General features: G+C 36.8%; 1 protein-coding gene across 3 annotated transcripts in view; it reads left to right on the top strand.

Moving 5' to 3' along the window:
- ZRANB3 (zinc finger RANBP2-type containing 3) overlaps positions 1-20,287 on the top strand; it is a 282,266-nt gene that overhangs the window by 196,175 nt on the left and 65,804 nt on the right. For all 3 annotated transcript variants that reach the window (XM_090267121.1, XM_090267113.1, XM_090267104.1), the window contains 2 exons: positions 16,017-16,136; positions 18,242-18,361. In XM_090267121.1, coding sequence (XP_090123247.1) covers positions 16,017-16,136; positions 18,242-18,361 — 240 coding nt within the window. The remainder of the gene's footprint in view (positions 1-16,016; positions 16,137-18,241; positions 18,362-20,287) is intronic.

The raw sequence follows: 20,287 nt of genomic DNA, 5'->3' as shown, positions 1-20,287 counted from the left end.
GGAAAAAGATAACATGTTAACTATGTGGTCATATAGAATGGAGGAAGGCTCTGTTAAAGCCAAATGTCCACTTGGGAAGGAAGAGCAGTGTATGGATTTTGAGGTGGCAGGAATGGTTAAATTTGGAATCACAGGTGGAAGGATTTGCCTTAGAGAAGAAAAGAAGTCTCTCTTGTTACAACGGGAAAGGAAGTTATGATGAGTAAAAGTAAGGAAAGGTAATGAAATTCTCAGGTGATAAAATCTATTTTCTCTGGGCAGTAGGAAGTTTGAGAGCCAAGAGGCACTATTCCAAGCTTATTTTATGCACTAACTCACTTAATTCTCACCATCACTCTGTGGAGTATAGGCACTTTTTATCCTCCTCTATAGCTCAGCAACCTAAAACAAAGTTGAAGTGTCTTGCTCATGGACTCTAAGATTGTAAATGATAGAGGTAAGCTTTGAACCCAGATAGTTTGGCTCAAGAGTACATGCACCCAGCTATCCTTTCCATAGGAGAGCTGAATAAATTTAATAGTTGTTAGTGACCGTGGATTTAACATAGGCATGGAGAAGATACAGACTTTTTAAGTCTCTGTATTCTTTGTTTTATAATGTTTAACACTCAAATAAGGTTTATTAAGACCTATACTTTAGTAGTACAGAGCTGATTGCCTTATTGACATAATCAGTGGATGAAGTTTGGAAAGAAATCAAGACTGTTATAAAGTTGAATTCACTTTTAAAAGACTTAGATTAGCTGTTTTTTAAAATTATTATTTATATATTTATAGCTCTTTTGATTGACTTTTATGACCAAACTTCCATGAAATCAACTTCCATGAAAACAGTTTTTTAGAAGTCCATAATACTATTGGCTTTACCTCCTCAATTTCTCTAAATTTGAGGAAACCCAGTGGAGTATGTCATTATGAGAATGTTCTCTCTCATTTATTCTATATCAGGAAGAATGATTAGATAGAATGATTGCTTTATTAAGGCTTGTTCCAAAAAGTTTTATGGGAAGGTTTAGGATCCCAGGTTCTTTTGTAAAATTGTGTTGGTTAAGGTATTCAATTGGAGTTGCTGTCTTCACACTGTGTTGTAGATCTTCTGCTTCTCAATGTAGAACAGGTTGCTTGTGGAACTTGGTTAATGTCAAAAAATTAGATGTACTAGGAGTGTTAGGTTTCTACTTGGCATATGTAGTCATAAACATGCCTAAAGGTAAGAAAATAACATTTACAGTAATTCACCCAAACCACCTTTGGAAATGAAACTATTGTTTTCTATGGGAAAATTTTGGCATAAGGCTCTGTGAAATTTCCAAAACATTGACATTATGGTATGGAACTACCAGTCTTTTCCTGAATGCTCTTTTCTACCAGATTTGAACATTTTTGGGGGGGTTGATGAAATGGTTTCTAAATTAAGAACAATGAACAAAAAGGAAGGGGCAACGGAAAACAAATTCCTAGCCTTTCTTTTGTGATGGCCTGCGGGGTGGGGTGGGGTGGGTCAGGGGATGAGCAATGCATATTCTCTTTGACTTTGGTACTTTCCTTTCCTTATTTTAGATAAATTTAAAGGATAAAAGGCAAATTAAGTGTCACAAATAAATTAATAAGAAACAGTGTAAAGTGAATTAAATAAGTGAATAAAAACAAGAAGGGCAAAGAGGATATCAACTGATTAATAGACAAATAAAATGTGATATGTCTATACAATGGAATGTTACTTGGCAGCAAAAAAGAAATTAAATACTGATACGCTCTACAATATGGATGACAAACACTCTACTAATAAAGAAACCAATCATAAAAGGCTACATAAAATAGTTCATACCATAGGGACAAAATAGATTAGTGTTTGCTTAGAGCTAGGGGTGATGCAGGGACCTGGGGTGGGGAAGCGATGGCTAAGAGGTGAAAGATTTATTTTTAAGGTAATGAAAATTTCTAAAATTGATTGTGATGATGGATGCACAATTCGGTGAATGTGCTAAAAGCCAAATTGAATCGTAAATGGGTGAATTTTATACTTTGTGAATTATATCTCAATAAAGTTTTTTGTTTTGTTTTTTGTTTTTTTACGAACCCAGGTTCTTCTGTCTTTCTGCCTTGGCTGACCTAGTTCACCAGTTGTCCTCAGAGCTTCCATAGTAACCCCAAGATGACTGCTGCAATTCCATTATCACATGCACACCAGAATGTCTAAAGCAAGGAAAAGCTTTCCTAATAGTCCCGTTGTCAGTGATGGGTATTTTTTAAAGCATGCTGCAGACTTTCCACATTCCTTATTAGTCAGAATCACTTGCAGGGGGCATGAAAGTGTTTGGCTTGCTTAGACCTGTCACAGTTCACCTCTTACTGATTGAGAAGGGCTTCAAGAGCTTTTCTTAAAAGTATGTGACCACCAAATATCTAAACAAAAAGCTGTTTGGCCTGGGCCTGAGAACTTCAGAACTTAGAGAAGCCTCTTTGGGGCTCGCATTCCCTTAGCTAGAATTTATACCCACTAAAGAAAAAATTATTCTGACATCTGTTAAAATGGTGAGAAAGACTTAGTTCAAGATCATTGCAATAGGAATCAACTCCATTGCAACTGAGGAGCGAGTTCGCTCACCTCTGAATACAGCAAGGGCAGTTGGGGATTTATAATAGCCAGCTGCAGGATAATGGGGTTGGTGGATGGAAAATTACTAAGTGGAGATATCAAACATAGGGGATTCTTGTTAAACTGATCTAATAGGATTCCTACTAAAGGAAGGCCAAGGACTAAGACATCAAAGGTGGGTGATTAAGAACTTGATTAGATATCAAGGGTTGATCAGTTATAAAAAGTGGGGGCATTCTCAATAACTCACTTAGCAAGACTCTTGCTAAGTATGTACTAAACAGGCATGGCAGGTACAGGACAGTCTCTGAAGTCCAAGGTTAAGGCCTAGTCTAGAAGAGAGCTCAGAGAAGCCTAACTACAGTTTGGTCAAGGAATCTTTGTCATAGCTCAGGTCTTATGTCTTTTTTTTTTTTTTTTCTCCCTCTTATCATTTGATTAAAAGCTGATAATTTAAAATCAAGTCACTTTCAATAGGTCTTTAATGCAGTGTAGGTTTTTCTTTATTTTACTTCAAAAGTATAATGTGCACCTATTCATTGAAAACAATTTAAGAAACATATTTTACAACATATTCTTTTCATTTCTGTGTTTATTTAAATGAGATGTAGTGGGTAGTCTTTGTTAGTAATTTAAATTAGATCTTTGACTAACAAAGACATTACTTCTAGGCCAATTTCAATGAAATAAAATAGAATTGTGAATACATGTTTTTCTGCAACTTCCGTAAAACCTGAACCAGCATAACCTGATCATTAATAGGACCTGCCATTCCATATAACATGCACTAAAACAAGTTTCTGCTCAGATAACTTAAAGTATGGCAATGCACTCACAGTTTTAAATAAAATAAAATCAGAATAGTTAAAATGCATGTATTGTATGTTTTAGAATGCAAACCTATGCAATCCCAACCTAAGGCCCTAAAATATTCTGAAGTTTGTTTGTCACATAGTTACTTTGATTCTCCAAATGCATTTTCTCATATATCACAATGATGATTAAGTTACCAGTTTAGTCCCAAGAGACTGTTTAGCCCATTATGTCATTGAACTTTATAATATTAGTAGTAACCATAAACTATTCTGAACCAGTGATTAAAAGGAGTCAGGAGCAGGGGACCTGATCTTTGGCATCAGCAGTTTCTGGTTGTAATAAGAAGGGGGTGATATCGGTGGAGGATTCTGGTAGAAATGACTTTCTTATGAAAAGGCACAGAATGTATCTGAGATTGGGTACAGTGATTATACAGTCTGCAGTAGAGGGTAAATGAATGTACCTTAAAAATAGTCCAACTTGACATGTATTTTTTAAAAGCCTTATCACAGTAAATATAGCTCTTTAGGCAAACATGAAATTTAAAGTGGTTCAGTTACCATGGCAACATATCCAGAATTTATAGCTCCTTATTTTGAGAGGTCTTCATTTCCACTTTCTGAGGCACTGAAATCCAAGGCAAAAGTTCTTAACAGCCTCAAGTCTCACTGTATAATGAATTTCTATTGTGTAAAAATTTAGACATACAAAATGTAGCCTGCAAAAGTAGCCTCGTGATTTTATAGTCATATGCACAAATTTTCAATAGGTATTCTTCAATTTTGAAATGCCCCTGTTTAAAATTTTTTATTATTATTACTGAAGCCACATATGGTGATAGTTTCATGAGGAGAAATAGCCATTTCAAAAAACAACAGTCCTTTAAACTTAACTCCCCAAAGGCAACCACTTTCTATTCTTGCAGCTGATTTTTTTAGCATTCACCTCAAATCCCTCGGCTACACATTTATCTTGCTTCTTGGTTTGTATTACTGCTTGCTTCATAATTTTAGCTGTCACCAATTGGCTTTCTGATGTGAAAGATAAAATTTTAGCTCTATCACTGCCCCACCCTCACACCCAGACCTTCCCTGTATTCCCATTCTCTCAACAAAGTGATAGGCAGGTAGGGAGATAAATAGATAAATGGATGGATGGATGGTTAGATGGATATAATTATACTTTCACTAATTTTATAGTAATTTGTACCAATTTTGTCTTAGTATACATCATGTATATTAGTAGAACCATGTTTCTAATATTTACAGGTGAACCATGCAATACATTATGGGTATGTTTTCTTTCTTCTGCAACTCTCAATAATTTGTCTTCAAACTTTTCCCTAGTGGTTTAATTTACTCTAAGTATCTTTAAATGTTAACATTTATCTATGTAAAGAAATTTTACCTGCAGCCTTTGATCAGCTCCAATCAGCACTGTTGCTCATCCAGTCTGCTGCGGAACTCTCATCTTGGGGATTTTATTTATTTATTGTACTGAATTACCTCTTTATTTGATATTATTGTTTTTATTTGTTTACTTCCTTGTTTTGCTTGATCACATTCTTCAGTAGTCTCCTAAGAAAGTGCACAGGAGGTATTATTTGATTCCCTGTATATTTGTCAGTGTTTTTATTTTTATATCTGATTTTCAATTTGGCTAGATATAAATTCTAAGCTGAAAGTCATTTTCTCTAAGAATTTTTAATATTGATATTGAGGTATGCAATACAATTCAAATTTTTTTTCTGAAATATTTTTCTCTCCTTTCTGTAAGCTCACAGAATTGTTTCTTTGTCCCCAGTGTTCAAAAATTTCAAGATGGACCTTGCACTGTGTCCATTTTCAATCACTATGAGGAATCTTCAATAGGCCTTTTCTGTATTCCATTTTGGAAACTTATTTCCTTAATTTCTGTAAAGCATTCTTTATGTATTTCATTATTTTCTTTCTTCTGTTTACTCCATATTATTTTCTAGAACTTTTAAATTAATATATTGCTCTCATGGCCTGGTCTTCTAATTTTCTTTCTTTCTTTCTTTCTTTTTATTTTTTTTAAGTGTATTTTACTGGTTATGTGGTTACAGTAGTCCCAGTTTTTTTCCCCTTTACTCCCCTCTGCCCAGTACCCCCCTTCCCTCCAGCAATCCCACCCACCTTAGTTCATGTCCATGGATCATGCATATAAGTGCTTTGGCTTTACCCTTTCCTATATTATTCTTAACATCCCCCTGTCTATTTTGTACCAACCAATTATGCTTCTTAATCCCTGCTTCATTTCCCCATTTCCTTCCCTTTCCCCTCCCAGCTGATAACCCTCCAAATGATCCCCATACTGATGATTCTGTTCCTATTCTGGTTTGCTTAGTTGGATTTTGTTTTTATTTTTTAGATTCAGTTGTTGATAGGTGTGAGTTCATTGTCATTTTATTCATAGTTTTGATCTCCTTTTTCTTAAATAAGTCCTTTAACATTTCATATAATAATGACTTGGTGATGATGAACACTTTTAGCTTTACCTTGTCTGGGAAGCACTGTATATGTCCTTCCATTCTAAATGATAGCTTTGCTGGATAGAGTAATCTTGGTTGTAGGTCCTTGCTTTTCATCACCTTGACTACTTCTTGCCAGTCCCTTCTTACTTGCAAAGTTTCTTTTGAGAAATCAGCTATGAGTCTTATAGACACCCCTTTGTAGGTAACTCTCTGCTTTTCTCTTGCTGCTTTTAAGATTTTCTCTTTATCTTGAACCTTTGACATTTTAATTATGATGTGTCTTGGTGTGGTCCTTTTTGGGTCTAGCTTATTTGGGATTCTCTTTGCCTCCTGGACTTGTATGTCTATTTCACATAAGCTTTCAATTTCTTGCTCTTCCTCTTCTCTTTCTGGCACCCCTCTTGTTTGGATGTTGACATGGTTAAAGTTGTCCCAGAGGTTTCTATGCCTCTCCTCATTGTTTTCAATCTTGTCTCCTCATTCAGCACTGGTTGACTGTTTTTTTCTTCCTTATATTCCAAATCATTGATTTGAACCCTGGTTTCCTTCCCTTCACCATTGGTTTTGTGTGGATTTTCCTTCGTTTCATTTAGCATAGCCTTCACTTCTTCCCTTATGTGTTTGCTGTCACTTAGTTCTCTCACTGGAACTTTGATCCATTCCCTCTTTTGGGCCATACTTCTCTTTCTCCTCATCTTGACAGGCTTCTGTGTTAGTTTGCCTCTGTGTCTTAGGTAGAGCTGTCGCTCCTGTTACGTTTTAAGGGGCAGAGCCTTAGGTGTTCATCAATTACAGAGTTAACTAGTTTCACCACGTTGTGACACTGTATGTGGGGAAGGGGTCTGAGAGGGAACAATGCATCTTGCTCAACTCTCGCCCTTTTTCCAGGCCCTTCTCCCACTTCCATATGGGACTGGTATCTCTCTAGCTGTTTCCCTGGCCTTCGTTCCCAGAGTGGGTGGGTCTGCAGATGTTCTAGGACCTTGGAGGCCCTTTAAAGAAGCAGACTCTGCTGAGAGACCATCATTTTCTTCCTTTGCCCCAACCCTCACTGGTTTTTATAGTCAGAAGCAATGAGGATTTATTTTCCCTTGCGCTGGAACCATGAGTTATATGGTCTGGTCTGATGCTGGGACTGCTCCCCAGGTGTCCCTTCCTACTTTTTAAAACATGTGACTATGCTTTCTTCCAACCTGCATCTGCTGCCACCATACCATATCCTCTCTGCCCCTCCTATCTGTCTAGATGAGTGTTTCTTTTTTATATCTTTCTTTGTTGGACTTCCATGCAGCTTGATTTTCTTGAACTTCTGGTTGTCTGTAGTTTTGAGTAGTTGTATTCCTTCTTAGTCATGGAGGGAGATGCAGCGTGTCTCTCTAGGCCTCCATCTTGGCCAGAAATCCTAATTTTCTTATATTTTATATATTTTTCATGATTTTCTATCTACTTTCTGGATGATTTCCTCAACTTAATAACCAGTGATTTATTTTATTTCTGTTATCTTATTTTTACCAAGGGTACATCCTTTTTTGTAGTTGGTTTATAAATATAATCCCTTGTAGTCTTCTTCTCTCTGTATAGTTGATGTATTCATGTAGGTTGTTTTCTACAAATGCCTTGGTGACCTTTGTTTGTTTGCTTATATTTATAAGTAAGACCTTAAATGCTGACTTGAAACTGTTTGTGGAGATGCTTGTAAATGATGGCCTTGAATAAAGGGTGATCTGACTGGGATGTCTTGCTGAGGAACCCCCAGTATCAGTATCTTTAGTCTTTTCTCTTTTGGTGGTTAGATTCCTCAGAAAAAAAGTTAATTTATATGATCCTTTTCTCCTGCCTAGAGAGTATGAGGCTGTTTGTCTGTTATGGGCCTGTGCCGGGTAGGAAGATTGAGGGAGAAGAGCTGATCTTATGTAACTTTCTTTTAATTCCTATGAAACTCATAGGATAGCTTACCACCAGTGTGGGATTCCCCCATCCAGATACACTCTGTTTTACCCTCTCTAGAAAATAAATCTCTAGTTTTCTGCCAGGATGGCTTGTGAAGTCATCCATTATGAGAATGGGTAGAGACAGGAAATGAATGAGTGTTGACATAATCAACTTCTTAAACATTCTTTCAAGCAGTCTTCCTCTTTTAGCCACATCTCCATCCTCCTAAAAGAGGTGCCATTTCTTGAATTTTTTAAGATAACTGCATTGTAAACCAAGTGCTTCTCAGTTTTTCATACTGACAGCTTAGGAGCTGTTAGGTTGGCTAATCAATTACCAGACATCTGTTTACATTTTTAGCTTCTGAAGTGTTAATTGCTGTGGACCCCTCTACACTTCTCTTTCTCCCTCTATTCTTTGCTATAATTTAAATATAACACTATGAGAGAGTAGAGGTTAAATGTGTTCAGCCTACTATATTCTCCCAAAATTTCAAAGTAACTAGTTTTTAACAGTTAAGAGGGTATATTCATGTTTTTTTTTCTTTCTATTTTAGAGTTTTTATTTCTTTTTTTCTTTTCTTTTTTGGTTTTTCAATTACAGTTGTCCCATTTTCCCCCGTTGCTCCCCCCCACCCAGCCCATCCCTTCTCCCGCAATCATATCCCTCCCCGTTGTCCATGCCCATCAGTCATTTATACACGTTCTTTGACTAAATCCTTCCCTTACTTATTCCCCTTCTCACCCTCCCCCCTCCCTCCTATCGACTGCTATTCTGCTCTTTGTTCTATTTAGTTCTTTCGTTTGTGTTGTTCTTTAGTTTCCTGTATTAGGTGATATCATATGGCATTTTTCTTTCACTGCCTGGCTTATTTCACTAAGCATAATTCTCTCTAGTTCCATCCATGTTTTCGCAAATGGCAGGAGTTCCTTCTTTCTTTCTGCTACATAGTATTCCATTGTTTAAATGTACCACAGTTTTTTGATCCACTCATCTACAGATGGGCATTTAGGCTGTTTCCAGTACTTAGCTATTGTAAACAGGGCTGCTATGAACATAGGGGTGCATAAGTTCTTTTGAATTAGGATTTTGGGATTTTTCAGGTATAATCCTAGCAGTGGAATCGCTGGTACAAAAGGCAGTTCCATTTTTAGTTTTTTGAGGTAATTCCATACTGTTTTCCATAGTGGCTGCACTAGTCTGCATTCCCACCAACAGAGCAGTAGGGTTCCCATTTCTCCACATCCTCGCCAGCATTTGTTGTTTGTTGATTTGTTGATGATGGCCATTCTGACAGGTGTAAAGTGGTATCTCATTGTGGTTTTTATTTGCATGTCTCTGATGGCCAATGATGTTGAGCATTTTTTCATGTGTCTATTGACTTTCTGTATGTCCTCTTTGGAGAAGTGTTTGTTCAGGTCCTTTGCCCATTTTTTAATTGGGTTGTTTGTTTTCTTGATGTTGAGTGGTATAAGCTCTTTATATATTTTGGAGATCAGTCCCCTGTCTGTGATATCATTGGCAAATATGTTTTCCCATATGGTTGGTTTCCTTTTCATCTTGCTGATGTTTTCTTTTGCTGAGCAGAAACTCTTTAGTTTGATGTAGTCCCATTTATTTACTTTTTCCTTTATTTCTGTTGCCTTAGGAGATGTATCCGTGAAGATATTGTTACGTGGGATATCTGAAATTTTTCTGCCTATGTTTTCCTCTAGGACTTTTATGGTTTCACGGCTTACATTTAAGTCTTTAATCCATCTTGAGTTTATTCTTGTGTGTGGTGTAAGTTGGTGGTCTAGTTTCATTTTTTTGCACATCCCTGTCCAGTTCTCCCAGCACCATTTGTTAAAGAGGGTCTTCTCACTCCATTTTATGTTCCTTCCCTCTTTATCAAATATTAGTTGACCATAGAGGCCTGGGTTTATTTCTGGGCTCTCTATTCTGTTCCACTGATCTATATGTCTGTTCTTATGCCAGTTTGATGACAGTGGCTTTGTAGTATTGTTTGATGTCTGGTATCGTGATTCCTCCTGCTGTGTTCTTCTGTTTTAAGATTGCTTTTGCTATTCGGGGTCTTTTTTGGTTCCATATGAATTTTTGGAGTATTTGTTCTAGGTCAGTGAAATATGTCATTGGTATTTTAATAGGGCTTGCATTGAATATGTAAATTGCTTTGGGTAGTATGGCCATTTTGATGATGTTGATTCTTCCCATCCAAGAACATGGTATTTGCTTCCATTTATTTGTATCTTCCTTAATTTCTTTCTTCAATGTTGCATAATTTTCAGTGTACAGGTCTTTTATCTCTTTGGTTAAGTTTATTCCTAGGTACTTTATTTTTCTTGTTGCTATAGTAAATGGTATTTTCTTTTTTGTCTCTGTCTCCGATATTTTATTGTTGGTGTACAGAAATGCCTTAGATTTCTGTATATTTATTTTGTACCCTGCTATTTTGCCAAATTCACTTATTATATCGAGTAGTCTTTTAGTGGAGTTTATAGGGTCTTCTAGGTATACTATCATGTCATCTGCAAATAATGATAGTTTTATTTCTTCTTTCCCAATTTGGATGACTTTTATTTCTTTGTCTTGTCTGATTGCTGTGGCTAGGACTTCCAACACTATATTGAATAGAAGAGGAGAGAGCGGACAGCCTTGTCTAGTTCCTGATTTCAGGGGGAATGCTTTCAGTTTTTGTCCATTGAGTATGATGTTGGCTTCGGGCTTCTCATATATAGCCTTAATTATGTTAAGGTATACTCCCTGTATTCCCATTTTGCTGAGTGTTTTCATCATAAATGGGTGTTGTACTTTATCAAATGCTTTTTCTGCATCTATTGATATGATCATGTGATTTTGTCTTTCATTTTGTTTAGATGATGTATTATATTTATTGATTTGCGAATGTTAAACCATCCTTGCATCACTGGGATAAATCCCACTTGATCATGGTGTATGATCTTTTTGATGTATTGCTGGATCCTGTTTGACAATATTTTATTGAGGATTTTAGCATCTATGTTCATCAGTGATATGGCCCGTAGTTTTTCTTTCTTTGTTTTGTCTTCACCTGGTTTTGGGATTAGGGTAATACTGGCTTCATAGAAAAAGTTTGGGATTTTTCCCTCTTCTTGGATTTTCTGGAATAGTTTGAGGAGGGTAGGAGGTAGTTCTTCCCTAAACGTTTTGTAAAATTCGCCTGTGAAGCCATCTGGTCCAAGGCTTTTGTGTGCAGGGAGATTTTTGATTACTGTTTCAATATCCTTCTTTGTTATTGGTCTGTTGAGACTTTCTACTTCTTGATTCAGTTTTGGAAGGTTATATGTTTCTAGAAATTTGTCCATTTCTTCTAGGTTGTCAAATTTCTTGCCATATAGTTGTAGTAATTTCTTACAATCCTTAGTATTTCTGTGGTATCAGTCGTGATTTCTCCTCTTTCACTTCTGATTTTGTTTATTTGGGTCGTCTCTCTTTTTTTCTTGATGATCCTGGCTAGAGGCTTGTCGATTTTGTTTATTTTTTCAAAGAACCAGCTCCTAGTTTTGTTGATTTTTTGGATTGTTTGTTTAGTCTCTATGTCATTTAATTCTGCTCTGATCTTGATGATTCCCTTCCTTCTTCTTGCCCTAGGCTTTGTTTGTTGTTGTTGTTCTAGTTCTTGTAGCTTTAGAATTAGATTTTTTATTTGAGATCTTCTATCCTTTTCAGATATGCCTGTACTGCTATGAACTTCCCTCTTAGCACTGCTTTTGCTGTGTTCCATAGGTTTGGGGCTGTTGTGTGTTCATTGTCATTAGTTTCTAGAAATTTCTTAATTTCCTCTTTGATATCATTGTTAACCCATTTATAATTTAATAGCGTGTTATTCATTCTCCATGAGTTTTGGTGTCTTTGATTTTTTTCCCTGAGGTTGATTTTTAGTTTCAAGGCATTGTGGTCTGAAAAGATACTTGATATGATTTCAATGTTCTTGAATTTGTTGAGGCTTGTTTTCTGTCCTATTATGTGGTCTATCTTTGAAAATGTCCCATGTGCCTTTGAAAAGAATGTATATTTTGCTTCTTTGGGGTGCAAAGTTCTATATATATCAGTTAAGTCCATGTGGTTTAGTGTGTTGTTCAATGCCTCTATATTCTTGGTGTTTCTTTGCTTCGATAATGTGTCTATTGTTGATAATGGACTGTTGAAGTCCCCTACTATGAGTGTGTTGTTGTTAATATCCTTCTTGTGGTCTTCTAGTATTTGCTTTATGTATTTGGGTGCTCCTACGTTGGGTGCATATATGTTCATCAGTGTTATATCTTCTCGATGGATTGTTCCTTTAAGTATTATGAAATGTCCTTCTTTGTCTCTCTTTATTGCCCTTACTTTGAAATCCATTTTGTCTGATATGAGGACTGCTACCCCAGCTTTTTTTTTTTCAGGTCCATTTGCTTGGAATATTTTTTTATATCCCTTTACTTTCAGTCTATGTAAATCTTTTGTTCTGAGGTGTGTTTGTTATAGACAGCAAATATGTGGGTCCTGTTTTCTTATCCATTCTGTTACCCTATGTCTTTTAATTGGAGCATTTAATCCATTTACATTTAAGGTTATTATTGACATATATTTATTCATTTCCCTTTGTTCCTCTGTTCCTCTACTCTTTTTTTGTTTTTTTCTCTTCCTTTTTCTTAAGAGTATTCCCTTTAGCATCTCTTTCAATGCTGGTTTTGTGGAGATGTATTCTTTTAGTCTTCCTTTGTCTGAGAAACTCCATATTTCACCTTCTATTTTGAATGAGAGCCTTGCTGGGTAGAGTATTCTTGGTTGTAGGCCTCTGTCATTGCTTGAAATATTTTTGACCATTCCCTTCTGGCTTGTAGTGTTTCTGTTGAGAAATCGGTCAATAGCCTTATTGGAGCTCCCTTGTAAGTTATTTGCTGTTTTTCTCTTGCTTCTTTTAGGATTCTTTCTTTGTCTTGGAATGTTGCCATTTTAACTATGATGTGCCTTGGAGTGGGTTTTTTTGGGTTCCTCTTTATTGGTACTCTCTGTGCTTCCTGGACATGCATAACTTTTTTTCTCATCAGGTTGGGAAAATTTTGTGTCACTATTTCTCCTATCAGTTTTTCTATTCCTTGTTCTTCTGATCCCTCTTTGATTCCAATGACTCTTATATTGTTCTTTCTTATGTTATCCTGTAATTCCCTTACCTCTTCTTCATACTTTTTCAATCTTTTTTCATTTTGCTGTATCGTCTGAGAATTTTTTTCTACGTTATCTTCTAACTCACTAATCCGATCCTCTGCTTCGTCTAGTCTGCTTTTGACTGATTCTACTGTGTTTTTCAGTTCAGAGATTGCATTCTTCATTTCTTCCTGGTTCTTGTTGATAGTTTCTGTGTCTTTTTTTTATGTTGATGTAGTTCTCTGCAAGTTCCCTGTAATTTTCTTGGAGCTGTTGGTAACTTCCTTGGAGGCTATCATAGTTGTTTTTAAGGTTGTCTAGTATATTGAGCTTCTTCACCACCAATGTTTTGAATTCCATGTCTGATATTTGGGCTATGTCTATTCCATCTACCTCTCTTTCTGAGGATTCCTCTTTTCTTTTCATTGAGAGGTTGTTTCTGCATCTTACCATGTTGGAGTCTTCTCGTTTGTTTTTGTTATTTGGATTTGTCTACTTTGCCTTCCCACCTTTGTGATATGAGATTCTTTATGGGAGATCTGGGGATTACAGTGATGCAGTCTCTTTGATTTCCTGAGCCTGATGTTCTTGGGGTACCCTCTATGTCATTTGTTTATGCTGTCTGGTTGTATTTCAGATGCTCTTTGTTAGGATCTTCCTTCTGGCTAGTTGATTGAGAGTCACTCTATCCACTTTGTCTTGAATTCTTTTGTGGAGATGTCAGTTCAGCCTTTGTGTGTTGTCTTGTTTTTCTGTGTCCACAGCTGGTCTAGCGAGGCAGGTCAGAGGTTTCTGTTCCTTGCAGCAGTGGGCCCCCTCACTGCACATTCCTTTGGTGCCTGTTGGAGCTAGCCAAGGTGCCCTTGCATGCATGCCTGTGAGCACTTAAGGCGGCCGGAGAGCTTGCCTCAGGCCTGCTGCACTGAGCTCGGGAAAGCCGGGGATGTGCTTTTGCACTCACGTGCTGGTACGCGCCCAAGGCGGCCGGGGAGATAGCCTCAGGCCTGCTGGACCACGCTCTGGGAAAGCCGGGGAGGTGCTTTTGCGCTCCTACACTAGTGCAAGCCCAAGGCAGCCAGGGAGCTAGCCTTAGGCCTGCCACACAGTGCTCCAGGAGTTAGTCTCTGGCCTCTTAGGGCGGGGTCGAGGACACTTGTCCTCAGTAGAAGTGAGTGTCTGTGAGTAGCTGCTGCTAGCTGTTCCCGCGCCACAGCCGCCCACCTTTCCTGCACCTGCCTGGGCGGGCGCAAACAGAGCCTGAGCAAGTGCTTTGTGCTTCATCCTGGCGCCCACCGGAGCTGACCAGGGACGACTATGCACAGTCTTCTGCGTGTCCAGTGGGCCGTCCCTGCGCCCATTGGGGCACTGATCTTATGTCTGTTGGGGTGTGTCCGAGGAGCACCTGGACACGAGGTCCCGCGCACCTGAGCCAGTGAATGAGGGCACTTCCCTATGCGCACCGCCGTGACCGTTGGGGAGGGTTGGGGAGTGGGCGAGTGCACTTCTGTGCCTGCGCTCCTCAAGAATGTCCTACCACCCCCAAACTTTGCCCCCCTCTCCACAGTTCACAAGAGAAAAATATAAAGGAAAAATTACAATTTCACTTGCTCAGCAGCACGCTGTCTCCCGTCTTCCAGCGCCTATGCCACCTGGTGGAGTCTCGTCTCTGCCAGCGGGCAGAGATCCACTTTCCTCCTGACTTCCCTCTGGGGAAGCCTGGGGAAGCCAAAAAGCCTTTGTGTCCTTCCAACCGCAGCTCGGGCAGCCATCCCAGTCAGGAATCCCGTTTCATCCCTTTTTCTTCCACTATCCTCACTAAACACGTTGTTCCCAGATGGTTTTTCTCTAATCCAGCAATGCCAAGGCTCGACTCCTGCCAGTGTCCAGCTGCTCACTGAGATGTTCTGTCTGCAATTAGTCCATACTACAGAAGGGTCTCAGGAGCCTGAGAGCGCAGCCTCCCCTCACTCCTCCGCCATCTTCTGCCTATATTCATGTTTTAGATTTAATTTATGCTACCCACTTTAAATTAGCCTTACTTGATTCATCTCATAGTGATTTCGTACTCTTAATAGGTAACTTGGCCTATTCAATCTGCACTCTTTTGACTTTTCCTTTTCTCCCCTTCAGTTTCTTTGTATCACCTCATTCTCTCAGACCTCCCCTCTCTACTCTTAATTCATCACTCCAGCCTCTTCTGTAACCTTCTCCATCCTGGAGACAAACTAAACATCTTCATTTTTCATTTCTCCTTGAAATTCCCTGTTTGTAAGTCTACTTAAATTTTTTAGCTTAAAAAAATAAATAAAACAACTTTTCTTAATAATTAACCTTTAGTTCCAGCTTTCTTATCCTTCTTTAGCCTTCCCTTTTTATAAAGCAAAAATGCTATTCATCTCATTTTTTACCTTTCAATTTCTCCTTATCTCTATTTCACTTAGTCTTATCTATGAGCTTTTTTTGAAAATTACCTTCTAAACAAAACTCTTCTTGGTCATAGTCTACTTGAGTACCAACTTTCCGTAGACACTCTTTTCTTGTCTTTTATCTTTCTTTCTAATTCTTGTATTGTTCTTGTTTTCTCAGTTGTTTTCCTCTTTTGTCCCATTTCTCCCACTTATTATTATATGTGAGCTTCTACTTCCTTAGGCTACTTAGAAAGCAAAGCAATTAAAAGTTCATAAAAATGTATTGATGTTTGAGTTTTCCTTGATTTATTAAAATAAAGTAAAATTATTTTTTTATGAGCTATTATTTTTTAACATTTTATTTATTTATTTTTAGAGAGAGGGGAAGGGAGAGAAACATCAATGTGTGGTTGCCTCTCGTGAGCCCTTAACTGGGGACCTGGCCCGCAACCCAGGCATGTGCCCTGACTGGGAATCGAACCTGCGACTGTTTGGTTTGCAGGCTGGCACTCAATCCACTGAGCCACACCAGCCAGGGCTAAAATGATTTTTAATAAACATTTTTATGATTTTAATAAGTTTTAACTTTTAATATTTAGGCAGGTGCTGTAAAGGATTATATTAAGATGATGCTTCAAAATGATTCACTTAAATTTCTGGTTTTTGCTCACCATTTAATCATGCTCCAAGCTTGCACAGAAGCGGTAATAGAAAACAAGGTATGTTACCATGTCCCCATAAGGTACTTTTAAGATGCACATTTTTAATATACCAAACATCAATTGTCTTATAATTGAGTTTTTGCCTGCTTTAGATGGTGGTATATAAATTATTATATATTGTTCTTGAAAATTCAATATTACTACTGTGTTGGTGGTATCCTATTAAAGTTTGCCTTTTATACCAGTCTTATAATTTTTCAGTAATCAAATGATCTGAATTGATTAAAATTTACTGCCTTGATAGGAATGATGTGAATTTGGTTCTTATTAACAGATATACAATCTGAGATTTGTATAGGCAGTTAAAAGTTAAATGTTTTGCTTACCTGAAAAGCACCCTTGGAATGTGGGTGACATTGATTTTTGTGCTCAGCTATAGTCCTACCTTTTAAACTTGGCAGTACTCTTTAGAGTAGGATTATTAAGATTTAGTGTAAGTGAATTTATAACATACCGCCCAGATAATCCCTCAGGTAAACTCCAACAAGCCTGCTGACCTTCCTTCATTTTCTTAGGTCCACCTTGTTTCCCAGCAGTTCTGTCAGTGATAGCATCTTCCAGAAGAAATTTCCTGACATATTGTGTGAGCTTAATATACACGAAACAGCAGAACCTCTTGCCTGTGTCGTTTTCTTTTTTTATTTTTTTTTTATGGAGTAATAAAGTCATATTTTTTATTACTTTGTTCAGTATAGATTTTTCAATCACTAGTTAATAAGTTCATTGACATTACCAAAAAAATAATACTAGTGTTTCCTTTATTGAAAGATATATGATAATGTAATAGCGCTATACATTGAAATGTGCTTTCTCACTGATTATCTTATAGTGTCTGTAAAACACCTTCAGAGGAAGAGTTAATCTTAGAAATAATTTTTAAGTGATTGGGCAATAATAGTAGATTCATAATATTTTCTTATTCTGATTCTAGTATATCTTAGATCTATTAAAATCTATTCCAAGAATAACAGTCTATCTCTTTTTTCACTTCTGCTTTACTGATGTATTTAGAATCCCATTTAACATCACTAAGAATTAAAAATGTTAGATAGTCATAATGTTGTAGGTGAATTTCTCTCAAACATTCTAGAGTCTGACAATGTGTTTTCTTTAGAAAGACCCTCAGAAGATTTAATAGTCTCCCTTAATGGATATTAAATGAATCACTGGTCAATTTATATCTTGTTTTGTGAAGACAGAGAAGGTTAATAAGGGACATTGGATTTAATGGTTAACTTGGCTGTCTTCTTATATAAGTGACTATTTCTGTCTTCCTAGTGGACTGTGTTTTTCATAAAAGTACATATATAAATGAGAATATATGAAATTCAGGGCTTATATTTGTTTTACAAAATTGAGTAATAAGTTCTTTTCAGCTACTCTTAACACACACTGATTGCTCCCTTTACTCAACTCAAATTATTCTTAAAAGACAACACTGTTTAGTTTAGCACTTAATTGTTTCCCTATTCTTTCAAAATGTGGGTGGTTGTTTTGGTCCCTGCCTCAATGGAGATAACCATACGCATTTTTCTTTTAAGTTTAATAATGTGAAAAAAGAGAACTCAAATTATACATTAAAAAAGATATTTTCCCAATTAATATTGGGATATTTCAGAAATAGGCATACCACCCTTCATGAATTTCTAATACATGGACAGAATCCTTGTTTTCCTTTCTTCCATGTCTGATCTTTTACTTTGGAGCTAGTGATTCTATAACTTGAAAGTTATTCTGATCCAGCATTAATATGGCATATTGATTTACATAGGATTTTACCAAGAAAACATTAGCTTTATTCAGTCATGATTAATGGAACTCCTATTATATACAAGACATTGAGCTTCACAATGATTGTATGAAGATGAATTAGATGTAGATCCTACCCTCAAGTAGCTTAAAAGATTAAAAACTATAAAATTGTTATCAAAAGTTATTAAGAAATTTAGTTAAGATTCTACTTGTATAGCATTTACCAATCTTGTCTTCTTAACCAGTTTCTGTTTTATTATATGAACATAAAAATAAGCTGTAAAATATATAAAATAAGATGGGTACATAGGGGCTTGTCCTAATTTTGCCATTTCCTTTGTTAATACTAGACTCGTTATGTCAGGATAGATGGAAGTGTTCCATCTTCAGAAAGAATACATCTGGTTAATCAGTTTCAGAAGGATCCTGAAACTCGTGTGGCTATACTAAGCATTCAAGCTGCTGGTCAGGTAAGAAATTTCAGGTCTCAACTTGATAATAAAATGCCTTTGAGGTAATACAAAGGCCAGTAGTGATAATTATAATTTTATATCTGATATTTGGTGTAATCAATATTCATTCTATTTTGGAGAATGCTAGAAAGTATAATTAGGAGACCTCAACATCTCTGACTGAAATCTTCCTACATTTTTAAGGAAAGCATTTCCTAGAAGAATATAGTTCATTTGATTGTAATACTTTTTCATGACTGTTTTTCCTTCCTTTGAATTTGCATATAATTTTTCTATCCCTTTCTTATAGCACTTACCTTATTTGGTTATCTTCACCAAAGTCTATGAGGCAAGGTGACCTGAGGAATAAGAACTTCTCCGTCTGAGAACTCTATTTTATAGAGTGCCTCTGGTTTGTCCCTTAGAATTACATTTGGCAAGTAAATGAAAACCCAAATTAAGATAGACTTAAATACATAGAGTTTTATTCTCTCATGAGATAGTCCAAGTCTAGCTTGGTAGTTCCACAAAGCCCTTAGGACTTAGACTCTTTCTGGCTTTCTGCTCCTCCACACTTAGCAGGCATCTCTTTTCTGAGAGGGCTGCTAGAGCTCCTCCGGCACATCTGCAATATAGGCAGCTGGCTGGAGAAAGGCATGCTACATCTCACTGGCCTGCAGTGAGTCCCGTAGCCACAACTAACTTCAAGGCAAGCTGGGAAAAGTATCCTTTATTCCAGGTAGTTATGCTAAAAATCAGGTGTTACATTGCAAAGGAATAAGAAAAGAATAGATATTAGTGAAGGCAGTAACAGTCTCTGCCACACTGTGGAAGAGGGAATCCTTCTGGACTGTTTTTCTGCTAATATTCTGAAATATTTTGATGTAAATGTCTAATCCAGGATATTTAACATAGGAAAAAGTAATTGAACATATCACTGTGCATCCAACCTGGTATATGCCATATCTGGCATCTTCTGTGAATTCACATGTGAACCAGAGCCAAAGACCTGCTTTTACCCAGCAAACTGATATATGTATATAAAATTTTATATACAGAGAAATCCCATGAGGATTTACAAACACATACATACAGTTTTGCTTGGTTCTAGAACTCAATAGGAATTCTAACCAAAAGGAGGGTTGTCTCAACATTCCCTTCATGATGGATTAAACTTCCAATAATCTGAGTTTTACATCTGTTAGAATATTCCAGACATAGAACATATTATCAAAAAGAGCTTAAAGTTAGAAATTGGGTACTCATAATATGAGAGAAGAGTTGTAGAAGGAGCCAAGGTTTAGGAGTGGCCTGATACAAAGACTTTGAAATTAAAATTTCACAGTGTGCTCACATTTTATTCAAAGCTATATTCCTAAAGACCTTGTATAATTCAAACTCATATACTTGAATACTAGTCTCTTCATAGAAATAAAGGAAAGTAGAAAGAGCTTTGTTGTTGGGGCATGTGAATCTTCCATTGAAGTTTAGTATCTTAGAGTGATGTTGATCATGCTGGCATATTTTCCCTTAATTCTTATATGGTCTTAAGATGCTTTTTACATGCTTAAAGGTATCATTCTTTAAATAATTCTTATTTTTCAGCATTCTCTAATATTTTGTGGCATTTTTTCTCGTAAGTAGCAGAACAGTTTAGCATGGTGGTTATGGCTATTCCTTCTAACTTCTGTTCCAAAGTGATTGATCTTCAGTGATTTCTCAGCTTGAGTGTCACCATTTAATGAATGCTGGTATAATGTATTATGTGCTATAAAACCACTTAAATTAAAATAACATACCAAAAACAGCACAGCATCACAAAAATCACTCACTCAGAAGTTTCATTGTATGTGAATAACAGCTTGACTTAGTTGATGCTCTCAAAGGATGGTAGATATCTCTGTCAACCACCTATGTGTGGCAATAGCATAAACTTGGTTCATA

The sequence above is a fragment of the Furipterus horrens genome, unplaced genomic scaffold (assembly GCF_987537825.1).
Source record: "Furipterus horrens unplaced genomic scaffold, mFurHor1.1.pri manual_scaffold_1, whole genome shotgun sequence".
NCBI classification, from domain to species: Eukaryota; Metazoa; Chordata; class Mammalia; order Chiroptera; family Furipteridae; genus Furipterus; species Furipterus horrens.
The sequence above is the reverse complement of the archived record's forward strand: the minus strand, read 5'-3'. Positions and strand labels throughout refer to the sequence as shown.